General features: G+C 37.1%; 2 protein-coding genes across 2 annotated transcripts; one reads left to right on the top strand and one right to left on the bottom strand.

Moving 5' to 3' along the window:
• The first annotated feature begins 613 nt into the window (after positions 1–613).
• On the top strand, positions 614–14747 carry LOC129277740 (proteasome subunit beta type-1-B-like). Its single transcript, XM_064110133.1, has 6 exons — positions 614–854; positions 5366–5473; positions 6441–6522; positions 6851–6980; positions 11497–11603; positions 12267–14747. Exons 1-6 carry the CDS (start codon positions 775–777, stop codon positions 12450–12452), a joined length of 693 nt encoding a protein of 230 aa, XP_063966203.1. The 5' UTR covers positions 614–774; the 3' UTR covers positions 12453–14747.
• Positions 14668–23009, bottom strand: LOC129278325 (ubiquinone biosynthesis protein COQ4 homolog, mitochondrial-like). The gene is made up of 6 exons (XM_054914523.2): positions 22807–23009; positions 20079–20237; positions 19352–19448; positions 18314–18416; positions 17446–17669; positions 14668–16771 (listed from the first exon to the last, which is right to left on the bottom strand). The coding sequence occupies exons 1-6, from the start codon at positions 22928–22930 to the stop codon at positions 16615–16617; spliced, it is 864 nt and encodes a 287-aa protein (XP_054770498.2). The 5' UTR covers positions 22931–23009; the 3' UTR covers positions 14668–16614.

Raw genomic sequence — 23009 nt, 5'->3', positions numbered from 1 at the left:
TTTATATTGAATTATAATGTTGTCCTTTATCGAGATATTGTGTGATTGTCATTAATTTTAATAAACTGCTGTAGGATGACACTTGAAAATAGAGATACATGTCACTGTAGTATTAAACAAAAGTATTGGAGTAAAAAACCCTGCACCGGCCTCAATCCAATACCAAAGCTATTTTTTTAAGCAAACACGTTGGTATCAATCATTCACAAAGCATTTTCATTTATTTGATGCAAGATAGAAGAGTTATGTATCGAAATACGCCTCGGTCAAGGGCCGTACCGGGTATCGAACCCCGGACTTTCATTGTGTAGTCGGGTACCTTAGACCACTCGGCCACGGCACCAAGCTATTTTTTTTTTTTATAATATTTTATTTTCTTCCTCTTTCAAATCAAGTTAATCACTTCGTATAAATCAAGATTTTGTACATATATACGAGACAAAGAAATATATCAATATCAATGAGATTACAAATTTTCAGAATTATTAGAAATGAAGTTAACTGCCCAATTTCTCTTACATTAAAAAAGCAGAGAAAAAGTATCATCAATCGACAAATAAAAAACAGACTTTGTAAAAGGTGACTTTTTGCACTGCAAAACAAGAGGTCTAGCGCCATCTACATTTCATAATTGGGTAGTGTCGTTTCGGTCGCTTTTTGGAGCTCATGACTGGCAAAAATTGAGATTGAGACCAAAAAAATAATCGTTTTATTTGTATATTTAAAGACTATTTGTTGAATTATTTTGTGCCAAAATAAAAGGAGGCCAACATCATGCAGGGAATGCACGAGACCGTCCCGAGTTATCATCCGGTGGAACAACAGAGATTCAATCCATACACATTCAATGGAGGGTAAGGTTACTCGTCTGTCCACTTTGTCAGTTTGTGCAGCGCTGTCCCTCCTCGCCTAGCCTCAGCTCCGGCGGCTCGCTCGCCAAGGAGGGAGCTAGGCGGTGGAGCTGCCGCGTTCATGGCAGCCAGGATCAGCTCACAATTCACATTCTGAACGCTAGGTTACTCTCTAAATTTGCGCTAATGCAGTTGGCTCTATCGTCATCCAAGTCACTGGGGACAAACTTGAGACACACCTTTATCAAAATATCAGCAATCTTTCTCTGGAATAACGCCTTCTTAAAGAGGTTTTCAAAACCAAAGTCTTTATTAAATAGAAATCTAGACTATTGTTTGCGAATTGCGGCGTGAAGCTTCTGAAGTCTGAACAGGGGCTTTCTTCCACCACACGTTTTCCTATTGACACAATAACAACTGACTCAGACACTTTTTCAAACAACAAAAAATAGTAATCTTCTTTCTTTTCTCCTGAATATTCTTCCAAGTTGAAACAAAAACACGAAATAAAACAAAATTAATCACACTAAAAACTAAATTTTAACTGCTCGTGATCCCATAGCATAGGAGGGGACTCGAATAACGATATGCTCGTCATCCGAGTCCCCTCCTGTGGGAAATTTGCAGTTAGATCTAAATAGTATTTTTAATGTGATTTTTTATTGATTTTAATGATTCTTATTATCGAGGATATTCATTTATCATCTCTAAGAAACTGTCTAAAGTGGCAGTTAAATAGTTTTTTTTTTTAATGTGATTTTTACTGATTTTAATGATTCTTAATTTCTTATTATTGGAAAGTCAAAAAGGGGGCCTAAGCTTTCGATCCTAGCAGAATCTTCGTCGGAGGCAAAATGACAAACATATAAAGTGGAACAACCATAATATAGACCACAAACAAGCTACAGCAACACTAGAAACAAGGAGACAAAAGGGGCATTAGTGAGTAGAGAAGACCAATCAGGTTAGTGAAGGGGATGAAAGAAAAGGAGTAGGCAGACACTTATTATTGAGAATATTCATTTATAAGACTGTAGGAAACTCTCCAGAAGTGGCAGAGTGGTTTTGAAGAGGAGGGAAATGCAAAATGAGGGGTAGATGAATATCAACTTGTTAATTGCCGTTTTGTATTTTAGGAGAGGGGACTTGGATCACGAGTTTCAGTAATAGTATTCCTCGTTATCCAGTGAAGTCCCCTCCTATGGGAAATTGGACAGTCTTTACACAGGAAGGGGACTCGGATCACGAGGAGTAATTAGACAGTTAATAAGTATTTTAATGTGATTTTTATTGATTTTAATGATTCTTATCGAAAATGTTCATTTATCATCTTTAGAAAAAGTGTCTAAAAGTGGCAGAGCAGAGTGGTTCTGAAAAGGAGGGAAATGAGGGGTAGATGAATATCATCGGGTTAATTGCCGTTTTATTTTAGTGGGGGGACCTGGATCATGAGGAGTAATGACACATTTTTATAGTGTTTTTAGTGCAATTCTATTGATTTTTAATAATAATTCATATAAAGAATATTCATTTATCATATCTCTAGGAAACTGTCTAAAAGTAGGAGTGGGCTATACATGTAAATGGGTGATTTTTTGTTTTATTGTGGCAACAGTTTTTTTTTGTTCCTTAGCAAGTAGCAAGCAGCTTTTATAGCTATATTGCCTTAGAGAAATATATCTTATCAAATAAAAGAAAGTTTTATAATCCATAGGGGCTATACGGTACATGTATACAATGCACTGGAGACTGGACATACACTACACTGCATACAATCATCTAATTGCTATTCATTTCATTTGATGTTTATTTTTTTATCTCTTGTATAAGACAGAAATAACCATTGTTTCCAGGGATTTATTCAACAATTTCTGAATTCTTACTATCATCCCATTCACCTAACCAGGAGGCTCCTAAAGAGTAAAAATCATTCTCTAACATGAGCTTACCTCCATGGAGCCAGGGCATGTGCCTACATGTATATCTTGTCTGTAGTGGCTGGGCTTTTTTAAAACTTTTGCCCCTGTGATTTCAACTTTCCCTATAAGAGTTCTAGCCCTAAGTCATGTTCATGTAAATGGGCTAGCATAGGCGGATCCATGGAGCCAGGGCATGTGCCTATATCTTGTCCGTAGCGGCTGGGCTTTTATTAAACTTTCGCCCCTGTGATTTCTACTTTCCCTATAAGAGTTCTAGCCCTAAGTCATGTACATGTAAATGGGCTAGCATAGGCGGATCCAGGGGGCCGCCCCCCCCCCCCCTATTGGCGGAGCAAAAGAAAAAGAAAAAAAAAAGAAGGGAAAAGAGAGAAGAAGAAAAAAGAGGAGGAAGAATGGAAGATGAATGAATAAAATAACATGAGGGGAAGACTTGGAAAAAAAAAAAAATCTTTCATGTCATATAAAATTTTCGCTCGTGCTTCACGCTCGAATTGCCTGTTCGAATGATACGTACATGTATGTAGCTTGTTCAGAAGCCTGATATACATGTAGAGCTTAAAATATCAAGTTTTTAAGTCAATAAGCAAAACGTATTTCAACATGGACATTGATCTTTTATTAATTTGCTTGATTTGCCAATTAATTTGAAAAAAAGTGCTTTGTAAAATGTCTGTTTTATTATCTGAATATCAACATTTACAGCTCACGCTGCGCGCTCGCATTATTTGATTTGTCAAGTACCTATCCTCTTCATGCATTCCATAAAGTTATAAAAAAATATATATCTTGTCAGGTCTGATTATCAAAACATATCAACTAGCGCTGCACACTAGCATTTTGATTGAGTTATGTGTTCTATAACAAACTTCTTAAAATCCCCTTTTGACAGTTTATCAATATATTCGGCTTGTAATTTGCGCTTGCACCATTTGTTAAAAATGCATCCTATTCATAATTACAAAAGTGCTTAAAATGTCAAGTTTTCAGGCCTTGATATCAATAAATTTTGTGCTCTTATTAGGCTTATAAGATTAATAAATGAGACAACATTTTTATGAATTCCTATGATAGTCAAAGTGTCCCCTTTTTTTAGAATGGAATATCGGCAAGTTTCATTTCGCGCTAAAGGAAGAGGAATAGGAAGATAGTCATCATTTTCATATGATGACGAATGTTCTTAGAATGTCCCGGTCCTAGGTCAAAATATTTGATCGCATCATTTAGGTGCAATCCCTATCCACTTCACAATTTTCCTACACAGTGCTTGAAATAGTGTATAAATTGACCCTTTTTCATCTAAACATTAAATATTTTCAGCTCACACTTCATGCTCGCATTATTGATTTTCATGATGAAAAATATATTTAGAATGCCCAGATTATTCTAAATCTAAAACATGCGCACGCATGTTTATTGAGATACGCAGATTATCCAGTTTCAGATCAGAATATCAATAACTTTCTGCTCGCATGTGATATGTAGGAAGATACCCAATTGCACAGTTTTCATGACTTACAAAGCATGATTAGAGTGTCCCTATTTAAAGGGCCCAGCCACTGACAAATCATGGGGAAATTGAATCAATACGAAATTTGCAAAAGGCCAATTGACTTGCATAATATAATCCGTCCGTCATGAGCGCCCGTCGGACTAATGCGATAAAAGTTCGGACAGCACAAATTTGACCGAACTCGTGATGGTTATTTACTTCGGATCATCGCAGTTCCAGTTTCCAACAATCCCAATTCCTAGACTCATAGCAGGTCTCTTGATTGCTAAACCAAAATAAATAACCTCTGTGAAGTTTAACATGTTTCAAAGTGAAAACACGCAGTTTACTTCTGGTTGGTTAGTCTATTAACTATTGCTCTCCGAAAGACCTCCCAGACATGCAGGCGTCTATTACATAACACCCCCAGCCATGCATCCGAGTGAAAGACTGGAATCCCTTCTCTGTTCTGAGATTTAAGCCTTGATTTACCCATGATTTGTCAATGAAAGGTCGCTTTAAGTCTAAATCTCTTTTTTTTTCCGCTCGCGCAATTGTTTGGTTAAATACCTATCCTGTCCATGATTACAAAAAATGCTTAGAATGTCAATTTTTTAGGTCAGAACGTCAAAAAAAAATTCAGCTCGCACTTCGCGCTCGCATTATTTGATAATTGAAATATGTATCGTCTTTATGGCTTACTACAAACAGTCCTTAACAGGTCCCTTTTTGATCAGGCTAGAACTTATATTAAGAACATTTGAAGTGAAATTGGGTATTAAATATGCAAATAATGTTTTTTTTTTTAATAAATTTGCATATTTTATTCATAATGAATAAAAAAAATTTAAAAAATAAGAATATTTTTTAATACTAGCTTGTAGTTTATGTGGTAAAGAATTAGCGTGCCAAATTTTGGCGTGATAGCGCAAACTGCGGCTGAGATCAGAAGGGGGGCATCATGGATTCCCCCCCCCCCCCCAGTCCTCAATACATCTCAAATAGCCCAGTCCTTTTAGGGTTAAAGCAGTCGGTGTTTACATGTATAAATTCTATTTACCTGGTTTATATTTTCTTTCATCTAGAACCATCATGGCTATGGCTGGTGATGACTATGCAATCATTGCTTCAGATACAAGGCTCAGTGAAGGTTTCTCAATACACACCAGGGATAGTCCAAAGACCTATCAATTGTGAGTACATGTTATAAAGGCCCAGACAATCTTATTTAAATCATTTTTTGTAGAATTGATTATTGGAATTCCCATTTGATCAATATTTATTTTCATGTTGCTGAAATATCCATCATTCATTGCTGAATTTGAATTTAAAAAAAAAAATTTTAATGAAAAATTATTAGAGATTGAAAAGAAGAATAGTTTAAGTTCAAACTTTGCCAGATTGAGTGGAAAATGAATTTCTACATTATCACATATGTCCACATTGCAAATTCACTGGGGCCCATTTCATAAAGGACTTCCAACTGTTGTAACTTTGCCATAATGGCAACTACCATGGTAACAGAGCTCAGCAGCCAATCAGAATCAAGGTTTCCATGGTAGTTGCCATAATGGCAAAGTTACAACAGTTGCAAGTCCTTTATGAAACGGCCCCAGATGTTAGATCTTGTAATTTTGAATCAATTTTTTAGCATTAAACAAATGATACTAATGCTTTGCAGAATATCTTCTTACATGTATATAGCTCTTCATCAAAAGTAAGGTCAAATGTAACGTATTTAATGGGGTGAAACAGGGTAGTTTGTCATTTAATGAGTGGGGGGGGGGGCTCCTAAAAGGAAAGGAAAAAGAAGGCTGATTCAATGCTAATTTGCTGTTTCAAGTTATCTTTTGCTACTGCCGAGCTTAATCAATTTTATAACATTGTCAAACTCGTACTGTTGCCAACTGCTATTTAAGATTTTAATTGTTGTTTTCCATGAATAATCTTGAAGGTGCAACTCTAAACTGATGCAGTTGTATGTACCATTTACCATTTTTAAGTCCAATAAAAACACATTCAGAGCAATCAATTAAATCCAACTATTTCATTTCAAAGTCATAGCAAGGCTGACTCATTAACTTGTTGCAAATCCAATTTTTATAATCAGTTGAATAGATTTATCGTGTAACTAATGGCTGTGATGTTTCATTTCTTCAGAACTGATGGTACTGTTTTAGGATGTGCTGGTTTCCATGGTGATGTTCTAACATTGACAAAAGTTCTTAGTGCAAGACTGAAGGTACTTATAATTTTTAAAAGATGTTGGGAATAGTGAGTGTGTGATGTCATCGGCCCACTCACTTACATTCCATTCTGTTCTAGCTTTATTTTTAAATGCCATGTCTTTCTTATTTCATATCTACTACTTTCCAAATTTTGCTTCTAGTTCTACACTTGTATGATTTATTTTACTTTTATAAGTGTGATTTTATAATATTCTGGGGAAAATATGAAGAAATTATTTTTAGGATTATTGCTTTCACGATTCTATTTAGGATTTGGAAAAAGATGAATGCTAGCTGGTACTGATTTTTTTTCTTTCCTTTTAATATTCACTCTGACAATAGATGTACGAGCATGAGCACCATAAGAAGATGTCTACCACAGCAATAGCAGCAATGCTTTCAACGATACTGTACTATCGGCGATTCTTTCCTTATTACGCCTACAACATTCTAGCCGGGCTTGATGAGCAAGGTTGGTGTTCTTATCTTTACCCAGTGGTGTGGAGGGGGAGGAGGGGGAGATTGTCACTCTGCCCAATGTTGTGGGGTTGGGTTTTGATGGGGTGTTTCTACAACAATAGCAGATAACATTATGCTATCTACACTTTACTCTACTATAGGAGATTCTTTCCATATTACACCTACAACATTCTAGCCGGGCTTGATGAGCAAGGTTGGTGTTCTTATCTTTACCCAATAATGTCGAAGGGGAGGGGGTATGATGGGGTGATTGGCACTCTGCACAATGGTGTGGGGGTGGGGTTTTGATGGGGTGTTTCTACAATATTGTTATCCACAATACTCTACTACAGCTGATTCTTTCCATATTACACCTACAACATTCTAGCCGGGCTTGATGAGTTAGGTTGGTGTTGTTATCTTTACCCAATAATGTGGAAGGGGGAGGGGGTATGATGGGGTGATTGGCACTCTGCTCAATGGTGTGGGGGTGGGGTTTTGATGGGGTGTTTCTACAATAGCAGCCATGCTATCCACAATACTCTACTACAGCTGATTCTTTCCATATTACACGTACAACATTCTAGCCAGGCTTGATGAGTTAGGTTGGTGTTGTTATCTTTACCCAATAATGTGGAAGGGGGAGGGGGTATGATGGGGTCAACGTTCTCGCCAGGTTCACTCTGACGCTTGGCGGCGCGAAGCGACGCAAGCCGCGCAGCGGCCTCGGTGCGTGCATAGCACGCACGGGGGGAGGGTTCGGGAGGGGGGTGTCCCCCCTCCCGCGCAAAGCGCAGTAGCTATCGAAAATATCAATATCGACGAGCTTAGATTGCCGCTAAATGCACCACATTTTATGTTTATTTAATGCTTCTCCGGCCACACTGCCGTAACGGTTGCGCGAATTGCGATTGAAGCAGAAAGGCAATTACTGATAACTTAAAAATTGAAGTTAATCTCATTTTATACTTACAGTTATAGATTATTAACATCGATAAATGAACTCCATACTTTCCAATGTTCAGATCGATATCGCTACATCCTTAGAAAGTGCGATTAATTTTGTGAATGCGTGTTGTTTCTTATGACAATGCCCGACTTCATCTACGGACCGCATGCGTAGCCCTTTGAGCTTGCGCTGCGTCACGCCCTTACTAAATCCAAAGATTGTTCCGACTTTATACCTCGGTCACATGTCTACGGCGGCCGTACGGCGAGTCGAAAACAGCCGTTTTAACATTTTTTGTACCAGCTGAATATAGGTGGTTTGAATAAAAATTAATAAAACGGCTGTTTTCGACTCGCTGTAGAGCAAATGTGACCGAGGTATTATTTGGAAGCCTCGGAAGTTTTCTTCTGAGGCTTCCAAATAATAGGCATCGGTATTCATGAGACGGGGTCCCCAACTTATATAATTTGCATGGTTTTTTGTTTGGTTTATTCGAAACTCACTGAAACTATAACTCTCATAAGACTTCTGTTGATGATGTTTATACTAATAATTTCCAATCGAGATTCTTTTATCACTGTCAATTATTGCTGTGTTCATTTGTATTGTTCGTTACTCACCTATAAAATAATGAATGTGCTGTGCTTCATCACGAGCGTGAGAAATATTTTTAGTCATTCGTAATACTCTAATATTACGAATTTGTTGTTCTTAACTGCGATTTAAAATGTTTTGAAAGTATAGGTTAATTGACAGGAAATAAGATTTCTATTTTTACATAATACATTATGTAGGCCTACAAATACAGCGTGTGTGAAGGAGAGGAAGAGGGGTGAGGTTGTAGGATGGTCGAAGGGAGACAGCGATAGGGGAGGGGTCGTGGCGTGGACAATGACAAGGGGATGTTGAGATCGTGTGTGTGGGATTGGTGAAGAAGTCAATATTCGAAGCGAATACATTTTTATAGACGTGTCTATACTTCTACCGATGATGACGGCCGAATAATCTTTCTTTACATGTATCTTTTGGTGAATTTAAAAAATATTTTCTTCCACCATGAGTGGGATGATCGAGGTACGTGATTCAATAAATTGCATCACAATATCACTATAGGTGTAGTTTGAAAATCACGAACAGTTTATTAAAAATGAATAAAAGAGAAAGATCTTCTTAATTTTATAGCCCCCATCCAGCGTAAACACTATGAAGAGTTTTTGAGGTCACGAAATCAGCTGATTCGCACTCAAACAACAGGTTAACAGGTCACACCTGTGGGACACATTCCAAGGGCGGGAATTCGGGGAAACCCGTTTTCAAGCACAATGATTGGCTCAACACAGAAAGTGAATACTAATTAGATCACGTGCCATCGGCTTTGGGGCGTCTCGTTCACATTCCAACTCATTTCATAAATATCATCCACTCGCAGTATAATTAGGCTAACGACGTTGTCAAGATATAACTCGTATATTAAAAGCACAATTCCGATATAAAACATAAAGACATAAGTGAACTTGAAAAATTCATCCAACGATATTCAAATTATACTAGCAACTCATTGTGGGCGTGAAAAAACGATATACATATCCGATATCCTCTAAAACGTTCACACATATCAACTTCAATAATTCGTACTTGAAACGAATATCTGTGAATGAATTGCCAATTCCACTTTGTTGAATGTGTACTTCTTTCGAAATCTATTGAATCACGTATCCCTCCCGACCCAAGGTGGATTTTCCAATCGCCATAAAGATTATGAAGCCACAATCACAGTAGACACATCCATAAATGAATATCAATTTCATTCGCTACGAACAATCCCTCCCCACAAAGTCACAAACATCCCATCATTTTGATCTACATTGCCCACGGCCACCCCCCCCCCCCCATTATTCTCTATTTTCCCTTAACACAAATTAATTTCAAATGATATTTTATTTTAAATCGTAGTTAAGCAATTGTACAACAAATTCATAAAGCATTCACTGTGATGACTAAAAACATTTCTCAGGCCCGTGACAGGTGCGCTCATTATTTAATTGGCAGGCAAAGAGTAATAAAGAACAATACAAATGAAAATACACTGTACGTATAACTCACATTCAAAAATGAGTCGTAGTGATAAAAAATGTGAATAATATTAATAAATATTATTAATTATGAAAATTATAACAGATTGAATGAATATATGAAAAAAATCAAATTAAATTAGTTTTGGATCCCATCTAATTTTGGAAGACTATCGGATCCCTGGATCAAGGATTTTGATGCCATGTGCGATTTGTATTATGAATGTGACCGTTGCGAGCGCAAGTGCAGTGGCACAGAACTTGGTAGACACGCCGTCGCGAAATTAATCAACAGTTTCAAAAGATCGATGTAGAGATCAAGACTTTGGAAATAACGGCGTAAAATCGGAATTTAAATGTGAATAAATCATTTTGATGTAAGTAAATGAGTTGGACATTATACTGTATCAATCCATTCCATTGGCTTTGTCATTATTAATGTGATCTTTGAATAGTTTTCTCAATTCGCTCTACGGCAGTGTCATCAGAAATGCATTCAATGAATTCATGTAGATGTAGCTATAAAGGCTGGGGACTGGGACGAGATGAAACTATATTTCGATCGAATTTTGATAGTAATTTTGACACACTTTATTTTTGATATAATAAGTGACAATATCAACTGAAATTCATAATAATCTAAATTACATTGCCCAAGCCAGTAACCCACGATACCCCTCTCCCCTCACTTGTTTTTGAGCGTATTTACTACCATTTTAAAGACGTCAATAATGTGAGCAATGCGATACGCAAATGCGAAGTAAACATCTTCGCGCTTCCCACAAAAGAGATTGGGCCTCGAGTCGAGGTCGTATCGTATATAGCGCACTAGTAGTAGTGAGTGAGTCAAAGAAATCCCGGGAAGAAATCGTGGACGAAATAATCGACAAGTTTATTTCAGGATCTGAAAAGCAGATTATTTTTTAAATATATTATTCAGTTTTTGTGTAGATTAACGGTTAACGGTTGGCGGATTTGCCCTGAAAATTTTCAGGGTTGGCGGCGCCCGCCAACCGTGACGCGTGGTAGCGAGAACGTTGGATGGGGTGATTGGCACTCTGAACAATGGTGTGGGGATGGGGTTATGATGGGATGTTTCTGTAACAGCAATAGCAGCCATGTTATCCACAATAGTCTACTATAGACGATTCTTTCCACATTACACCTACAACAGAAACAGAATATTCTAGCCAAGCTTGATGAACAAAGTTTGTGGTCTTATTTTTACCCGATGAAGGTGGGGAAGATTAATGGGTGGGTATGATGGAGTGTTTCTTATTTAGCCCAATTTGATTTGGGGATGGGGGTATGATAGAGTGTTTCTACAACAGATAGCAGCTATGCTATCCTCAATAATTTACTCCAGGTGATACTTTCCGTACTGTATCCAGGTCAGTTGTAAAATTCATGCATAAATTAACAGCATCTCTATGAAAACCCCCAGTTGACACAATTTTGACTTGGACTAATGTTCATTTTCTATTCTCTTCTCCATAACCATTTTGCAGGTAAAGGTTGTGTTTATAGTTTTGACCCTGTAGGTTCATATGAACGAGAGACGTACAGGGCTGCAGGTTCATCTAGCGCCCTCTTACAGCCGCTTCTGGACAACCAGGTTAGTTTTCTTACCTTGAGATTTATAACCCTTTGGTCAGCCGAACAGAATGTGTTCCTCCTCACAGAAGAATGGTCAGCCTATTCCAATTTAAGATTTCAGATTACAAATTTGTAAACTACATGTAAGGTTTTCAGCTTTTCCAAAGTTTAATATAGACTATACTTTTATGGTGTGTAAGTTGCCAATGCATTCATCAAATACAGATTTTGTATTATTTTTTTAGTAAGTGATTTTAAAATTTGATTTTCGCAATTGAATAATTTACTTTGAATTTTCGATGCATCTTCTTTATCAAGAATATTGAGAAGAATATGAAGGTCGGCATTCCATAAAATTGATGCCTCATTTCTGTTGACTTGTTCAGGGAAACATTACCAAATTTTTTTAGACATTTTCAGACCCCGAGATATATTTTCATGGATATCACTGATAATTAACATTACCATTGAATTCATGTTCAAGGATGTTTTCATCTTGGCAGCAGAGCACATCAATTAATATGATGTCATAATGATTCCATTGTAATGACATGAAGTTGTCTCACCATTTGTGAATGAGTCTTTATCGACCACTTTCAGACCCTGAGGCCGATTCTTACTGACATCACTGATTAATATCATTGCTAGTTAAGTCATACTGTTGTTTCACCATTTCTCATAGATCGGTGGCAAGAACCAGGAAGGCTGGGTGAAGGAGCCGATTCCGTTGGAGAAGGCCGTCGCACTAGTCAAAGACGTCTTCATCTCGGCAGCAGAGCGCGACATCTACACCGGCGACGGGATCGTACTTCACGTTCTTACGAAAGACGGCTGCAAGGAGGAGAGGTTCCCTCTAAGACGGGATTGATCCCTTTTCCTTCCTCTTTGTAATTACATGTATCTTGTTTGTACAGTGTAAATTTCTCAGCATACTTTTGTTTTGACTCGTACAGAATTTAGAAAATGTCACATGATGGGGGGGGGGGGGGGATGATCAGAGAGAGATCAGAATTTTAAAGTATGGGTATGCCTGTGATTTAATTCCCAATATTTGAATAACTTTTGTCAATTTGGTATTCATGGCAAGTTGTGCATGAAATATGATTTTATAGAAAATGCTCACCCTTAAGAATCAGATTATGGGAACGGGAGGAGGAGCTATACAGGCTGGCCCCGAGATCCATATCACCTGTCGCCCTCAATGATTTCCAATGCTTAACTACAGTAGAACTTGGCAGACCCTGTACAATGTATATGGGGTTTTGCAAAATCATTGTTATTAAGAAAGAGCCATGGTATTGTTTTATCTATCCTAAAAATAATAGGACCTAGTCCTAGCAATCGTGACATCAATGTTAACTTGTATAGGCCTACTGGTAAACATGTTGGTGATTTGTATTATTGATTTTGGAAATATCTTCACAAAGGCTCCACACTAACTTTTTTTCTTGGTGGCCCGATTAGTCCACCAAAATCATTAATTTCATATTTTTGGTGGCCCGCAAAGCAAATTTGGTTGCCCTATAGCCAAAGAAAGCATTACAATTAATAAAGACTTTGGTAGCCCAATCAGGCCACCAAGTGTGGGTTTTTACAGAATTTTGGTGGCCAGACTCTCATTTTTGGTTGCCCGGGCCACTGCTGATGTCGAGCCCTGTCTTCACTTTGTAATGCCATCTGAAATGTGTGCAAATAGGTCACTTAGTACATTGTACCTTGGCATTTTTCTAGTTCTGCAATCTTCTTTCTTTATATTTGCGTAAGGTTTTGGTAAATGAAATACCCTACAATGACTTTTCAGTTAATTATTTAAAGGCATTCATAGCCTTGTCCAGGATTCAAAGTCAAAATGTGATTCAGCCATTAATTCAGTTATGATTTTAATCCTTCAGGGCCCTGTCTTACAAAGAGTTGAATTGATCTGATCAACCACAACTATGGCAAGCCGGTAACGTCAGCATCTGAAATGCATGTTTATTCAAATGTTTTCTACATTGATGGTGTTTACTCATACGTTCTTCTTCTAGTCTGGTACAGTCCACCAATGACGTATTATCGTATTACCTTTTACCACTGGCGTTTTTATCATTGTTTACACATTACATTGTGCAAATATCCTGTAGGAATGTTATGACATTGATAATAATAATGTTAATAATGGACAGTTTTTGTATAGCGCATAACACATCACAAATAAGTCTCTATGCGCTTGAGAAAATAAAGGAGAGGAAGAGAAGTGTTGGTGTGTTCATTTTGTTGAGGCTACGTACAATTTCAATAAGTATGTTTTAAGAGCTGTTTTGAATTTGTTGATGGAATCGATTGTTTCCAGGGAATTTGGAGTTTGTTCCACAAAACAGGGGCTGCATGGATTTCCATGGCATTGATGTTGATTGGATCAATCGCAACTCTTTGTAAGACAGGGCCCAGGTCAGACGGGATTGGCCAGAGCTTAAATACAGGACATCAGGGTCCCGTAACACAAAGGTTAGCGATTAATCGTACTCTTGATTTTCACGATCGATTGTACATTGTAGTAAATGGAATCGATCGCAGAAAAATATTCTACGATCATTGCAAAAAGCTTTGTGTTACTGGACCCAGGTTATCTGTGGTTCCACCATTCTTTCCCAACAGGCATGGAGATGCAGTATACGTCTCAATTCTTCATTGCGAATTTACCTACTTTTAATAAATGTTCATCAACATCAGTTTATTTTAGATTGAATACTGATGTTTTTAAACATAATTGAGAAAACCACCTGGATGGCCATATTCTACTCATTAGGTAAATTTTGGCATAACTGAATGAAAAGCTTTATGAAACGACCCCCCTTGGAGTCATTTCACAAAGAGTTGAATGTGACTAAGAGTCGCCCTTAAATTTCAGTTGCACGCAGTTTATGACGCATCACCGCATTTGTCAGATCATGCGCACATCCGTGCATCCATGTTAAATAACATGTGCATGTTGCCATTAACGGTTTAAGGATGACTCTTCACACTCAACTATTTGTAAAACACCCCCCTGAACTAGTGATCCATGTTAACCAGTCGAAGGATGGAGACAGGACATGACATTTCCTAATAACATTCTAGATTATTTAATGATAATCGTTGTATGCACGGACAGAATAATAAAGAGAATAAGTGTGAAGACAAACATATTGTTCACTTTAGCTCTCATTTCAAATGTGAGAAATCAAGTAAATAAGTGTTAAAGAGAGAGGGGGACTGGAAGGGGGGCGGGGTGAATGAAAGACTAGAAGAGAAAATATGTCTGAATTTCATGGATGGAAGCTTCAGGCATTTCCAAATTATATTCTTGGATGATTATCTTTGTAATGTAAGCATGGACACAGCGGCGGATCGAGGATTTTTCGAAAGGGGGGCACATTTTCCAAGGAAAAATTTTACCCAAAATAAATCAAGGTTTCAACCAAAAATAAAGGAGATTTCGCGAACGAAAAGTTTTGACAAGAAAAAAAAAAAGGTCTTCACTTTCGAAAGGGGGGGGGGGGGGCACACTTCTGTTTTTTACATAACAAATTCTAATTGTACCTCTCAAAGGGGGGGGGGGCACAGGCCAGCTGTGCCCCCTGGATCCGCCAGTGCAGACTGATTAAAAACAAGAATTTGTGTGAAGACATGCATATTGCATTTCACAGTAGCTTTCTTTTGACAGGCGAGAAAATAACAAGAATTTTTTGCAACTGCAACGGGAACAGATTCTAAAACAGAGTAAATGCATTCAATGCAATGAACAGCTGAGAGGTCTGTCGAAAATTGGTGAACCATAACAGCAGATCGTCTTTAAGATTCAGATCTGACAAAAAGCTGCAAATATGTCGTATATCCAGAGTTGCAGACAAAATTGCTGTTTTGTTTCACATTTCGACCAAGAATGCTTTTGTCATGAAGGGCTTTTGACAATAGATTCTCTACGTTCCAGAAAGCGTCTGCATAGTGGTTGCAAAATCTACCTATTGAAGTGAAATGAATAAGAAAGAGTGAAGAAGAGAGAGGGGGTTTGGGAAATAAAAAAATCGAGAGAAATTTCTCTTTCATGGCGTTTTAAAAAGCTAGGCTTAGTCCATGACTTTTATTGACCCAGAATTCAGAACAAGGGCCTCAAGAAAGTATTGCACATTGTATACCAGTATGTTGGTTTTTTTTTCAGATATATAGATATTTATTAAACAATCTAGATCTATATACAAGTATATTTATACATATTGCAGATGACGATATAGTAAATGATAAGAAGCAAATCTTGCTTAAAGGAAACTGGACAAGTAAATATTTTCTCAAAATCTCTGACACACGTCAGCACAGTTATTCAAAATTACACGCAAAGTTAATGTTTTCATTACTTAGTGAAATCTTAATAAAATTCTTGAACCTTCTCAAGCTTTTTCTTCATTTCGTAAATGAAATTCCTCTAGAATACACCATAATTCGAGAGCAAAAGTTTAAAAAAAATTAGTTTAAGATAAATACCAGTTGTGGTAACTATCTCAAAGTGAGTTCGAACAGAATCCAATGAAATTACCTCTAAAGTGTTTGTATGTATGAATAAAAAAATATGTGCCAGATAGCTCTGGAAGAAAATGCATTATTGCTGAGAAATGATCAAGATAAGCACGGAATTCCATCAAATGTCGGGTATTTTTCGAAGCAATATTGATACACTGTCCCACATGCTTTTCTGTGCTAGTGATCATCAGAATTATCGATTTTGAGCTAAGATTTCATGATTTTACAAAGTTAAACCTGACTTTAGAATATGGCCAAAGAGTTTTATAACTGATTTTCACTGACTCATTTGCTCTGAACCAATAAGATGTAAGGATTTCAGTAGCTTAAAACAAATAGTCTGCAAAAATCACTTATCGTTCCATGAAATGCTCCCCAGTAAATGTATGAAATATACCGTTTTTTTTCTTCTTTGGCTCCCCATAATTTAAGCACAAATTTAGACTGTGGTTTAAGAAACCACAGTGCAGAACTTTTGACATGAACTTTTGACTTCATGATTTCCGAAGAGGGGAAATTCTCATCTCGTCTCGGAGCTCCTCAATGGGTGTCTCCCAATGTCTCTCAAAATAGATGTTGAGAAGCAGCTTGGACTGGGGAGCCATCTTGAACACTTTGGGGATGTAATACTGGATGAGGTCTTTGCGATCACTAAAAGAAATACGATTAGAGAAAGTTTTAAAAAAAGAATATAAGGCCAAAAAAAAAAACAGAAACAAAAGGAAAGAGAGAAGGTAAAATATGCTTTCATTTTCTGAATATTGTGTAGAAATCTATCACGAAATTGGATTGTGTAATAAAAATATCAAAATTTGTGATCCTGCTTTGCTCGCTCGCAATGGTAATAAATTTTATGCGATACGCTACATTTGGCCCCCTCATTCCGCCACTGAAATCAAGCTAGCTTGTGAAAAATCTCTTGAAAGAAAACACATTTGGAAATGTATATTTTGAAAAATTGAGTACAATTAGCACCTCCTTTTCTATCCCCATTCCCCACATTTCCCCCTCTGTCTTTTAAATTTTTTCTTTGTCCCCAGTCCTCTCTTATTATTCCTTCACCTTTTCCTTTCTCCTCTCTTCTGGTCACCCCTCTTCTTCATATTCTTCTTATCCTTCTCCCCCTTATCCTCTTCTTCTTCTCTTACTTATCCTCCTGTCTTCTTCTCATCCCGTCCTCCTCCCAACTTTTTCATGCTTTGTTGCTAATCATATAAATACAAGCACATTCAGTTGCACTTAAATTCTCTACAATAAAAAAAAATCCCATGATCATGAACAAAGATATGTACAGTACAAGAGGAACCATCACTAAATATACGCACCTGGCTGATAACCGGACCGGTCCAAAAATGGCGCCCAAGGCACACATGGGTAGTCTGGTCTGGATAACTTCAAACCATTTGATGACGACCTCCCCCATGTAGTTGGTAGGCATGTCTAGGAGTGTATGGTAGAAATCATGCACCTCTCTATACCTCTGGAGGACGTAGGCCCAGTCTGGGTCGTCCACAAAGCGTACAGGGTCTCTGGTGTCGGCCGATATTTTCTGAAGAACAATAAACACAAAGTGCGCACTTTGTTTGTTATGATGCAGTTATATGTAGGGGCACACACAGCCTAAGTCTCAAGGGGGTGGAATCTGCACCCCCCCCCCCCCCTGCCCCCCTCCATACAGCAGCTAGGTAAAAAAGCCCAGCATGGGGCCTATTTCTTAAAGAGTTACAACTGTTGTAAATGTAACTTTGCCATTATGGCAGCAGCCAATCAAAATCAAGGTCACCTTGGTAGTTGCCATAATAGCAAAGTTACAACAGTTGCACCTCTTTATGAAACAGGTCCCTGGTTAGGGTTAAGAGATAATAAATATATAATATCAATAGTGATCAGGGAAAATAAATTTTTTTATTAAAAAATAAAATGACTCCAGATTAAATTAATGACCAACAAAATTTATTCAGAAATCATTATTATTATCATTTAGTTGGCAATTTCAACAAAAATACAACACTAAAACTCAATACAATAGAAAATCAGTATGATGAAATCAGGAATGGAACATTATCAGAACAACTTCTAGAGTGCACAATTCAGCTGCCTGGGAAGGAGAGAGTAAACTGAAACATTTTAATCTGAATATTCCTCCTTCCTGACCAAGTTTGGCACTCTTGCGATAGTAGTTGGAAAACTCACATTTTTTGTCATGAAGTCGTGATATATCTTCCCAAAGGTCTGGTCAGGCAGCTGAGCAAGATAGTTCATATCCACTGTATCACTGTTGATTCGCGGCCTCTCCCTGTAAACCATATTAAAACAAGTTTACGATTAATACATGCATTTGTGGATCCAGGAGGGGGGGGGCACAGGGGATACATGTTTACACGTTACCCATTGATATTGTTGCCTCTGCTTTTTTGTGAAGACAGTGATATAGAGGTTTTTCTTTCTTGCTCTCCATTTTTATGGTGGGGGGGGGGGGGCTTGGAAGATGATAAGATTCACACTCAGATTCTGATTTCATTTGTGCCCATTGATTGACTGACTTATGATTCAGAAGAAATCTGTTCACTTTCTTCGACCATAAGGTTTGTGAATCCTGGCTCAAACCGGATAAATGAGGAATTTTCGTCAAACAGGGGGAAGGGGAAAGGAGAATGAATTGAAAACAAAGTAAGAATTTGTGGGATGAAGAGGTTCAAATGCACCTCAAGAAATATGTAGGTTAGAAAAGCCAAATGGCTTCTTGTATACCCATCCCACCTCACGGTTGAACACAAAACAGGTATACATACTCAATGTATACATGACTGATTCTAAAAATACCAAATTTGGAGGTGGTATACATGTTATAACAAAAGGATACCCCCTTCCCCTTCTGTCAATCCATACTGTAAAATACAAAGGAGATTGAAGCTATGTCATGGTTAAGTAAGCACACTAATAATTACTTCAAACATGCTATTAAAAAGCCTATTATAGTTGTCACATTTATGTTGGTTTTTAGTTTTTACTCAAGTAAGTTTTTAAAGTGAATGTATCGCCTGAATGAATGCTAACTCGTACATTACTTGAAAGGTAAAGAATTTTCAATACAGATTTTCCTGTCAAATCATTTTATGGTATTTTGGAAAAGGGGGAGTTATTGTTTTTATATTATAAAATACATTTGAATGTAAGAATGGTGAATTCATTTCCTTAAGTCTCAGGTCTATTAAAATGAATAAATCTTACTCGAGTATTTGTCTCCCTACTTCATCTTCTTGCATGAGTCTTAGAAGTCTAGGCAGGGCTACAGAACCAGTGGTTTCTCCTAAAACAGCTACCATATCTAGATATAGTGAAATTTAAGAACAGACATTAATTGAATTGAATTTAGTATGGGGTACTGCCACTTATACTCCTTTTTAAATCTAAATTATTCACAAAATAACTAAAATAATTAAGCCAGGCATATAAGTAAAAAAATCTGAGGGAATGAATTTCCCAGCGTTTGTTTAATGCAGACATTTGGACTATCTCTGCTGACACTTGACTCAATAGACCCACTTCAGTCTAGCACATTAGAGAATATATTGATAAAGTAATTTTATGTTCAGTTCAAGTTCAATCAAAGTCTATTCAAATCTACTGTCATCCTCAGATAGAGCTCCTTCCCCCTCCCCCTCTCTCTCTCTCTCTCTAATACCCCCACATAAAATCTGAAAGATATTTCAAACCATCTAACTACAGTATCAAAAATATACAAGTAGGCCTATCCAAGAGCCATTAAGAAGAAAACTGCATTCTTTAAAGTAAATTTTAAAGTCACGAGACTAATCTATTCTTTCTTCTCAGTTCACTTTATTGCCAGTCTGATTACTGCTACAATCATTCACATCAATGAAACAGACTCCAAACCGACCAATGATTTGTACTTCTTTTGTCGGTGTGGAGTCGGTTTGAGTGTGGCAGAACTCACCATGTCTGTACGGGTCATATAGAGACATGAACGCAGAGCCTGCCGTCAGTAGCACCTTCTGTAATGGAGTAGTGGGAGTGTGCTGTTCGTACAGTAAACCATCAACGTTTGGATCACTTCTCTGGCCATGGCTGCCACCAAGTGGTGTACCTGGAAAAACTGATAAGGAGAGAAAACAAAAATCCCGACAACTTTTCAACAAATTTTTTTTTTAAAGGTTGTCAAAGAAGAAAGTCCCTGCCAAGAAGTTGACACCCAAGGCGGCAACCAAGATGCCAGTAGCCAAGAAAGTGAAGGTTTTGAACCCAAAGAAACATCTGACAGGAACTACAGTGCTTCTATCTTTGTAATAAGTTACTGGTTATTAGGCCTACTGGTTATACAGCGTTCCTACATATCATATGGTAAAAAATCATTGAAATGTATTTTTTTTCCGAAAATTGGAAATGGTTTTTATTGTACCTTCGATTTATATCAATAGACAAATCATTTCACCCCTGTTCCTAAAAAAACAAAAAATATCACGAAACATTAAGAAAAATTAAATTTATGCATTTTATCTTACATAACATATGGGACAGCTGCTTATATATCACATCACATATCCAAAACTTAAAGGTCAAGTCCACCCTAGAAAAAAGTTGATTTGAAAAATAGAGAAAAATAAAAAAAGTACAATACTGAAAATATCATCAAAATCGGATGTAAAATACGAAAGTTATGACATTTTAAATTTTTGCTTATTTTTCACAAAACAGTTTTATCTATGCACAACTCGGTGATATGCAAATGAATGAGACAATGATGTACCTCACTCACTATAACTATTTCTTTTATTTTTTGTTTGAATTTAATTCTATACAATATTTCAATTTCTACAGATTTGACAATAAGGGCCAACTTGACTGAACCATAAAAGGATTTTTTTTAAATGAAATGTGCATATATGTGCAGGGATGAATGCCACTTTGTTTCATTGGAAAATAATGAGAAAATTAGAATATTTCAGATAATAAAAAATACAAAAGAAATAGTGAGTGGATGACATCATAGGTCATCTCATTTGCATACCGACCATGATATGCATATAACTATTTTGTGAAATTAAGCAAGACTTCAAAATATTAAAGACAATTCCACCCCAACAAAGAATTGATTTGAATAAAAAGAGAAAAATCTAACAAGCGTAACACTGAAAATTTCATCAAAATCTGATGTAAAATACGAAAGTCATGACATTTTAAAGTTTTGCTTAATTTCACAAAAAAGTTATATGCACATCTGGTTGGTATCCAAATGAGGGAACCAATGACATCTGTCACTCACTATTTCTTTTGTATTTTCTTATACGAAATAACAAAAATATTCCTATTTTCTCCTCATTGTCCTGCGAAACAAAGTTTTATTCCTCACTGAACATGGGGAATTACCATTGTTTAACATTTTATTGTTTAGTCAAGTTGGTCCTTATTGTCAAATCTGTAAAAATTGAAATATCGTATAATTCAAACAATAAAAAACAAAAGAAATAGCGAGGGACAACATTGATTCTTTCATTTGCATGTGACTAAATTAATTGTGCAAAATTGTGATGAAATTTCCAGCATTATGATAAATCTGATTTTCCTCTATTGATTTAAAATTTAAATCAACATTTTTTTTTTGAGGTGGACTTTCTTATTTTACATCCGATGATGAAATTTTGCCGATTTGATTTGATTTGCCGAATTTCAATCTCGTCCACTCCTTCGATCGAATGATGAGGTGTGGTGTATTGTGGGTGACCGTCGACGGCTAGTTCTCAAGGTACCCGTGCGCGAGGTTTACCGTGATTAGAGCCGTCGATCGGCAGCGCATCGATAGAACTTGATGAGCGTCACGATACGAACGCGAGCATATTATTATTGGAAAGTGCCATGGAACATGCAGCTAACAAGACAAAATAAAATAAGTTATCAAACACGAATTTATTACCAACATCTGCTCAGATTCGATATAAAAAAAAGCAAATAATACTTAGAATTTACTCATGATATGATATAAGAAGAAAAAAATCAAAAAAATTTGTTCTTACATCATTAGAATCAAGGATATCTTTGCCCGTCCGGCGCGCGTCCGGAATCATGATGTAATTTGTCGCGCATGAAAATAATTGTTTTTCGTGGAGGGGTATGCGGCAAGTGCGATGCAAAGAAAATGGTTGGTAAATATAAAATAATTTTATCATATTCATAATTTTCATAATATTTGGAATAGCAAGTGTGAAAATTTCTTGATTGTATTTCCTCTAGTTGTCATTTTTAAAGCACTGAAATAAAGGTGTCCGGTAATAGGATACACTGCCATACTAGAGTAGACCGACTGAAAAGGGGAACAGCAATAGTTACTCTTTTGCACCTTGCCCTTTGTCTATGTTTTCAGTTTGTTTTGTTTCTGCTTCATTTTTTTTTTTACTTTGTTTCCCTTATCTGCATATCAAATATGAATTCGTATGTTTTAAAGATTCAGAAAATAAAATCATTTTGGATTGGATTGAAATTGATTGAACGTTCACCGGGCCCACGCTTTTGTCCGCAAACGCACCAGCCGAAGGCGAGGCGCTAAGCAATAATTCGGCGCGAGCTTGCCGAGTAAGCTCGCGCTCAGAGAGCGGGCGAGCACAATCGGGGCCGGGGACGCGGCGGGCAGCAGCCGCGGCAGTAGGCCGTTGGCGTTGCGCGTTACTTACCCTTTCGCTGATTTTGATGTAAATTTCGAAAGATACTCCAAGTGCAATTCCTATTTTTCTTCATCCGCGTCGTCCTACTGAACCTATTGAACACAGTAGGTCTATTACAAATTGTCAAGGCCATTTATGTTTTAATAGTATGTGTTTGATGAGTGACATTCATTAAACGGACTCCAGTCTCAGTAAACTCGAAAGGTACCGGT

The sequence above is a fragment of the Lytechinus pictus genome, chromosome 15 (genome assembly GCF_037042905.1).
Source record: "Lytechinus pictus isolate F3 Inbred chromosome 15, Lp3.0, whole genome shotgun sequence".
NCBI classification, from domain to species: Eukaryota; Metazoa; Echinodermata; class Echinoidea; order Temnopleuroida; family Toxopneustidae; genus Lytechinus; species Lytechinus pictus.
Note: the sequence above shows the minus strand (reverse complement) of the source record. Positions and strands in the feature narration are given on the sequence as shown.